Genomic DNA, 7,174 nt, shown 5'->3' on the forward strand with positions numbered 1-7,174 from the left:
GTTCTAAAAAATTTTTCGTGGAAATTATGTGGAATCTTGCCGTTTTTATTTTATTAGTGTCGATCAAAAAATTTTACAAATTTGTGGCGTCAGTCGCTAATTCTTGAACAGATTTTATTATATTGTATATTAATACATGATATATATTTTTTATTATTATTATGTTATGTATGAGAACAAAACCAGTTTGTAAACATTTCTCTATTTCGTTTGCTTTCCCCTTTGTCTCATACAGCATACAAGCTCTGTTTACAAAGAGGTGCTGCCTGCCGTCGACTTCTGTCAGCCTGCGGGGCCTAACCTGCGTCGATGCCGCGTCATACAGGTTCTCGCTTCACGGGTACTTAAAAAAAAAACAACACGACAATATAACACAAAAAACAACACAAAACGCAACCATCACAAGTGCAACACACATCCAACCCAACATTCATTTGAAATCATTCATGTACATTAACTTATTAACTCAAACGCAACATTCATTCGAGATCATTCATTCATTTCATTCTTATCCGGAGTGTCGATGCTGTCTCTTTTGATTGCGAACGTTTTTCGTTTTCGTACGTACGAAAGGGAACTTGGTCTTTTTTGTTTTTGACTTTTATCCATCCGTAATCGTTTATTAAAATGTAATCCAATTGAGAAATGAACAGTGTTTGACTGTTGGTGAGTAGCAAAATTTAAATCGTGACCTCTGGAAAGAACACACTGTACACACATACATTATCATAGTACCTGCATTACATACTGTTACATTCATACATAGACACACCTACACAACACGCTCTTTACACGTACTTACACACATCATCGTAAACACAAGCGTTACACTCACGTAATTTTAAGGACACTAAGTTATTTTCTATAACCATATTTTTATCTATCTCTTAATAATACACATAGAAAAGTGATCAGTATTTTTTGTCATTGCCATAATATATATATATATATATGATTAGCTTATTTCATGTTAGATATCAAGTGCTACTCCTCCCTCCTTTTTGATTTGTTGGCAAAGCACTAATAGTAATATATGATAATAATAATGATAATAGTAGTATAAAAAGAACTACTTGTTCGCAAGTAGTGAACAAAACAATTTAAAGATACAGTATGTCTTAATAAAAAAAAATTAATGATTCCAGCTAGGCCATTGGACGCGGGGCATGTTCTCTTTTTTCTTTCAGGTTTCAGAGTAGCAGTTTTATTACCCTGTTCAATCGATCTGCAATATTATCGATTTGTGGGAATGAAAAGTGAAAACGTTGTGTGCTTCTTTTTTATGTCCCTTTTTACCAATATCCAGGTTATTTTTAAATCCCATGTGGAACCCTCTCTACATCTGTTCCGGGTATTATTAAAAAATTATAAATTCCCATGAGAAAGATGCACGAACCATTTTATAAGTTCAGATTTTTATTTATTGTCAAATAATAATTCAAAAACAATTTTTGTTGACATTCTAAGTTAAGGCTTTCACTGACGGCGTTATTTAAAAGAGCTCAATGTTTGGGTTTGTCGACCGTGATGCAGTATTGATTCAGGATCGAACCCTTTTCAAATTTATTTAATAGTCTTTGTACAGTCTTTAAGCATCCAAATTCCTTTGTTATATATAACTATTAAATGTTTATGTGCAACTTTCCTTTAAAAAGTTACTCTTTTGCTTGGTATTATTTATAATCTTAGTGGAGAAGAAGGGACATTTACATTTGTAAAATTTACAGTATACTTCCAGATAGTAAATTTTTACGTGGTAAAATTCCCTCCTTTTCTTTGGACTCCCTTTTCTATTTCTCTCTTAACTGCTTAAAAAAATCTCATTTTCCATAAATCATTTTCAGAAAAAAAATAAGTCGGTATTGGTGTGTGGTTTGGTATTAAAAATTAATGCATAGGATTAATCATAATGTGTCGACATAATATTAACTTATTATTATTATTTTGTGCCATTATATTATCAGTTGCAATTACGTTTAATAATCGTTACATTTATTAGAGTTAAGAAATTTCTTTGCAGGTTGCTACATTGAACAAAAGGTATATGTAGCAGCAAGCAAGGAAAGTGCATCCCATCAGTGTATTCGTTAAATCAATCGTCTTGTTTTTTAAAACTCATATTTTCATTTTTTATTGTNACTACAGGTCTTTTGCAATTTAAATGTCTTTAGCTCTACAAGTTTTCCATTGTAAATTAAAAAGTTTGTGATGGTAAATGTAGAAAAATACGAACTAAGGAAGAAAGTCAATTTCTCCTTTGTTATGCTAAATTTTTCATTACCTTTTTCTTATTTTTTTTTATTATCTTACCCTTAAAAGCATACTTATCTTAAAGGTAATGGACTTGGCTATTTATTTTATTAAGTACTGTAGGTAAATACCAAATAATTGAAATTTTCTCGATAAAAAGATTCAAATTTTAAAATAGAAAAATATAAAATTTCGTTCGACAAAAAAAATTGAAATTTATTTTATTCGACTATTTTTATTTACTTATGTGGAATGTAAGAAAAGTCCGAAGTATTTTATAACTTTAGAGTGAAAGCTGTGCCAGTTTTTTCTTCAGTAATAAGAAAATATATGCTGCTATGGGTATTTAATTAGTGTATAGGAAGTTATATTAGAGACAACATACATTCACTTCCTTTTCATTCATTAGATGATTTTTGGAAGTTACAGTGTGGAAAAAGTTAGCTTTGCACAAAAAATGGTAAATAAATAAATGTACGAGACACAACTCCGAAATTTCATTGATGGAGCTATAAGTAATGGACAAGGAAGGAAATAAATTAAAAAATTGATAATCAGTTTGAAAAATCATTTTCTTCACAAAAACAATTTGCAAACGTTTAATTAATTCCCTTTAAATAGGTCTTTGAACTCATTACGATGCAACGCTTATATTCGTACAGAGTACAGTAGTGAGTAGGTGTATGGGTTTTAGAAGATACTACAAATGGCGCAATAAACGCCATCTGTAGTACGATGCTACATTTTTAGGATTACGTATGCTCCAACAAGGTCCACTTGTGTGGATATCTACTTGCTGAAAACGAATCCCGGCGTAGCCAACCTCAACGTNATTATTTCAGAGATCTAAATTCAAAGGTTCAAAATAAATCGTCATTCAAAATATTAAAGAAAGCAAACACGTTCTATATTTATCCCAGAATTTAATACATATTCGTATTTTGTAATATTGTAAATGAAATATACTGCCACGTACATATTTATTATTTATTTATAGAAAGTTGTATTGTACAAAATTTAATAATTGAACCAGAATAATATCATTGAATATATAAAAAGACACACTTGTATATAATATAAAAATAAGCATATATGTATTGTGAAGGATCTCGGTCCATCATGATGAGGCCAGCTATATTAAATAAGTAAAAGTGATTTAACAGTATGTATAATAAGCAGTGTCAGTTATTAAATAGAAAAAAGTAAGGATTTCATGTCAATGTTCAAAGATTATTTTAATTTGATTCAGAGTTACGACAAAAACAATCTAAGGTCGAGGGGTCAGGGAATTATAATCTTGAACGCTAGAAAATAAATACATACACATGTACATTTAAATTTTATTTGGAATTTAAATCATTATAGTAGCAGTTCCTTCCAGGAAGTGGGATCTACTTTAACTGAATATTGCGTAACACTGCAAGGTAGAAATATTACAAAATTATCTGGTAATATAAGGGGTATTGAACTTTTAGAGAGGACACCAGTATGTTAATGAGTATGCGTAAAAAAAGGCAAAGTCCGATCCTGTCTTTCTGTGGCTGCCATAAATAATATTCCAAAAAAATTATCGACTTTATGTTTACAAAATAATTGAAGTACATATAAAAACCATCTACGATGGGTCGATATCTATCTTTAAAAACTTTTATAACATTCTTTTTTGATTGGGTATTACCGCTGAAGAAATAACATTAAATTTTGTTTTATTTTTATTATAGTTTCGATCACCATGTGGACCACAATAATATACAAGCCTATCCCGACAGATTAGCTTGGTCTCAAGAGAGGTCAGCAGCCAAAAGGCAAAAGTTAAACATCAAAGTCGAAGACGATGAAATCAATGACAACTATAGTTTCCCCGATTCGGTTAGGACATGCAAAGAAAATAACACGTGAGTGTCATAAACAGTTTCCTTTTCCTAACGTAACATTAATAAGGCATTTGTTATTTATTATTTCTTTTATTAATAGAATTATTAGGTCAGCTCCCCCGACGACAGTTTCTTCGTTTAATATGAACAATAACCAAAACAACACGACGCCCAGAGCAAACCTTCGATGTACTGTCCCTGCCAACAGAAGTTCTCAGTTACCCACCGTCACCCTAACATCACAATTCTCAAACGTTTCTAGATACGGTAAGTACTTGTAAAATACTAGAAAATCAAGTGCAATCATCTGAAACTGGAATACATATATATAATTAAAACACAATTAAAAATGATTAAATAAATTTAAACCCAGTTCGACACCTGCCACCCTCAGTTGGATATTCTAATTGGTTACTGATACACAGTATACACATATTTCTTTATCTGTTTTTTTGTCAAACCAATTACCAGCCCTAGATATGTACAACTATTGTGTAGTGAAAAGAAATGAAATATTTTGTGTTAGTGTTTTAATGTTTTTCCTCTAACTACTTTTACGAAAAGAGTTGTTAATAATAAAATAATATTTTATTAGCTGACATTTCCCTTACCATCGTGAGTCAGCCTGAACAGCAACATAGGGCTCGCTATCAAACGGAAGGAAGTAGGGGTGCCGTTAAAGACAGAACCGGAAACGGATTCCCTATTGTTCAGTTAAATGGCTACGACAAACCTGCAACGTTACAGGTATTTCCCGCCCCCTTTATTTAACTACATATATCGACCATTTCTTATGCATTATTATAAAAAAAAAACATTGTTCAGGTTTTCATTGGAACTGACGTTGGTAAAGCGACTCCACACATGTTCTATCAGGCGTGCAGGGTTAGCGGTAAAAATTCCACACCCTGTATAGAACGTAAGATCGAAGGTACGGTAGTGATCGAACTGCAATTGGACCCCTCGAAAGAAATGGTTGCAACGTGTGACTGTGTTGGTATACTGAAAGAGAGAAACGTGGACGTAGAGCATAGGTTTCCAGAACAAACAGCCACCAGGAGCAAGAAGAAGTCTACCAGGTGTCGTATGGTCTTCAGAACAACCGTAACCCACGATAATGGCGTTCAAGAGGTTTTACAGATATGTTCGCAACCGATTGCATGCAGTAAGTACATAAAATCTTGATCTTTAAGATGTAACTGATGAACTTATCATTTAGGTCAATGAGAATTAAATATTTATTAGTTGTATATGTTTATGTTATGTTCATTTTCTCGTTAGCGCAACCCCCTGGTGTGCCTGAAATCTCCAAGAAATCTCTCACATCATGTCCCGCTTCAGGTGGTTTAGAACTCTTCATACTCGGCAAAAATTTCTTAAAAGACACAAGGGTGTTTTTCCAGCAAGTTGACGAACAAGGTGTTCGATGGGAGCAGTCTGTTGTCCCCGACAAAGAATATTTGCAGCAGGTAATATTTCACTTGTCTCATTCGTTTTCTTTGAGTAGCAGATAAAAATGTTTGTGTCTAAATCCACCTTATTTTCTTTTTGCAGACCCATTTGGTGTGTGTAATACCACCATATTTAAGACATGACATTATAGAACCGGTAACAGTCCGGTTATTCGTTGTATCTAGTGGAAAAACTAGTGAACCACACCAGTTTGTATATACGCCCACAAGTGGGGCAGTAACAAGTGGTAAGTTATTCACATATGTTGGGCAAAGTCGTTTAACTAGAGGTTAACTAACTGTTGCTATTTTGACTATAATATTTTAATACTTTATGATTCAACATTTAACCAGCTGACTAAAATATGCAAGAAGGGTACTGACGATTTTAAAGATAAAAACACCTTCAAAATACTGAAATCATGAATATTTCAGGCCCTTACGTTAATTGGTTTGAAAAAAAAGAAAAGTTAACGAATACTTCTATGGGTTGTGTCGATTTTAATAAAAAATAAATAATGGAAATTGAGAAAATTAACATGATTTAATGTAGTTGCGATTAAGTATTGTTCATCATCCTAGTCAAAATAACAACCGCAAAAGTTGAGTTAATCTCAATGCATGCTGTGCATGAAACTAACTGGTTGTATGAGAAGCACATTAGTAAAACAGGTAGGGACTAGAAGAAAAATCCAATAACTGCTCTACCTGACCTACCAATGTACTTTCGAGTGTTTTTGTTCAGTTATTGTTTCTATTTTGTGATATGTATATACACATAGGGTTACTCCTATGACTTGTTGATACTAAAATAAAAAAAAAAACCAGAGAAAAAAAGAGCATAGGGGAAACAGTACCTGAACAAATATTGTATGTATTTTCTTTAGAGGGACAAATACATGCTAAAGTGTGACAGAGGCGTGATTTTTTTTTGAACGAGGTTAACAATACTGAAAGCAGATGAAATTTTGATGCAAGGCCGTAGTATGAAGTCATTCGAATAATTAGATGATTGATAGCAAATGAAGTAGTATGAAATTTGTCCCGTGCTTTTTCTAAACAGAGAGTTCCATTAGGATGAAATATAATATATAACTATATATTTATATCGAATTTGATCTCTATCTTTTCCGTTTATTTATTTATATTGTTCATTGGTTCCTTTTTTTTCCTTTTCTTTGCATTCAGTAATTCGAACTTTTTATTTATTTGTTATTACTCTCCGTTCTCTAATGGAACTTGCGTCGGTGGCTTTGGAAATTGTTTTTCTTTTTTATGATACGTATACAATATTTTTTTGTTCTACTTTTACATTTTTTATTACTACCTGTTTCATCTTTTCACTTATATTTTTCAGCGAGAAAAAAATTTTTAATGCTAGACATTTTTTATATATATTTACCTATATTATTATATAAAACATGTGATATATATTATTACAGTATAATGTCTTTTTATAAATCTAATGTGTCATTTTTTTGTATTTATTGGTGTTCTATTTTTTTTTTTTCTATTTCTGTATTTTTAATAATATTTTTCACGTTTCACTGCTTCTTATAACTTGAGATGATGATGATAATAATAATTAAAAAAAAGTAT

The 7,174-nt window shown here is 31.7% G+C and overlaps 1 protein-coding gene across 4 annotated transcripts in view; it reads left to right on the forward strand.

Annotated features, from left to right (window-relative positions):
- Positions 1–7,174, forward strand: part of LOC108738118 (uncharacterized protein YMR317W) — a 77,544-nt gene that overhangs the window by 64,514 nt on the left and 5,856 nt on the right. For all 4 annotated transcript variants that reach the window (XM_025974050.1, XM_025974043.1, XM_025974042.1 and 1 more), the window contains exons 3-8: positions 3,972–4,145; positions 4,225–4,391; positions 4,720–4,871; positions 4,950–5,289; positions 5,406–5,593; positions 5,679–5,823. In XM_025974050.1, coding sequence (XP_025829835.1) covers positions 3,972–4,145; positions 4,225–4,391; positions 4,720–4,871; positions 4,950–5,289; positions 5,406–5,593; positions 5,679–5,823 — 1,166 coding nt within the window. The remainder of the gene's footprint in view (positions 1–3,971; positions 4,146–4,224; positions 4,392–4,719; positions 4,872–4,949; positions 5,290–5,405; positions 5,594–5,678; positions 5,824–7,174) is intronic.

Source organism: Agrilus planipennis, unplaced genomic scaffold, assembly GCF_000699045.2.
Source record: "Agrilus planipennis isolate EAB-ADULT unplaced genomic scaffold, Apla_2.0 scaffold128, whole genome shotgun sequence".
Lineage (NCBI taxonomy): Eukaryota > Metazoa > Arthropoda > Insecta > Coleoptera > Buprestidae > Agrilus > Agrilus planipennis.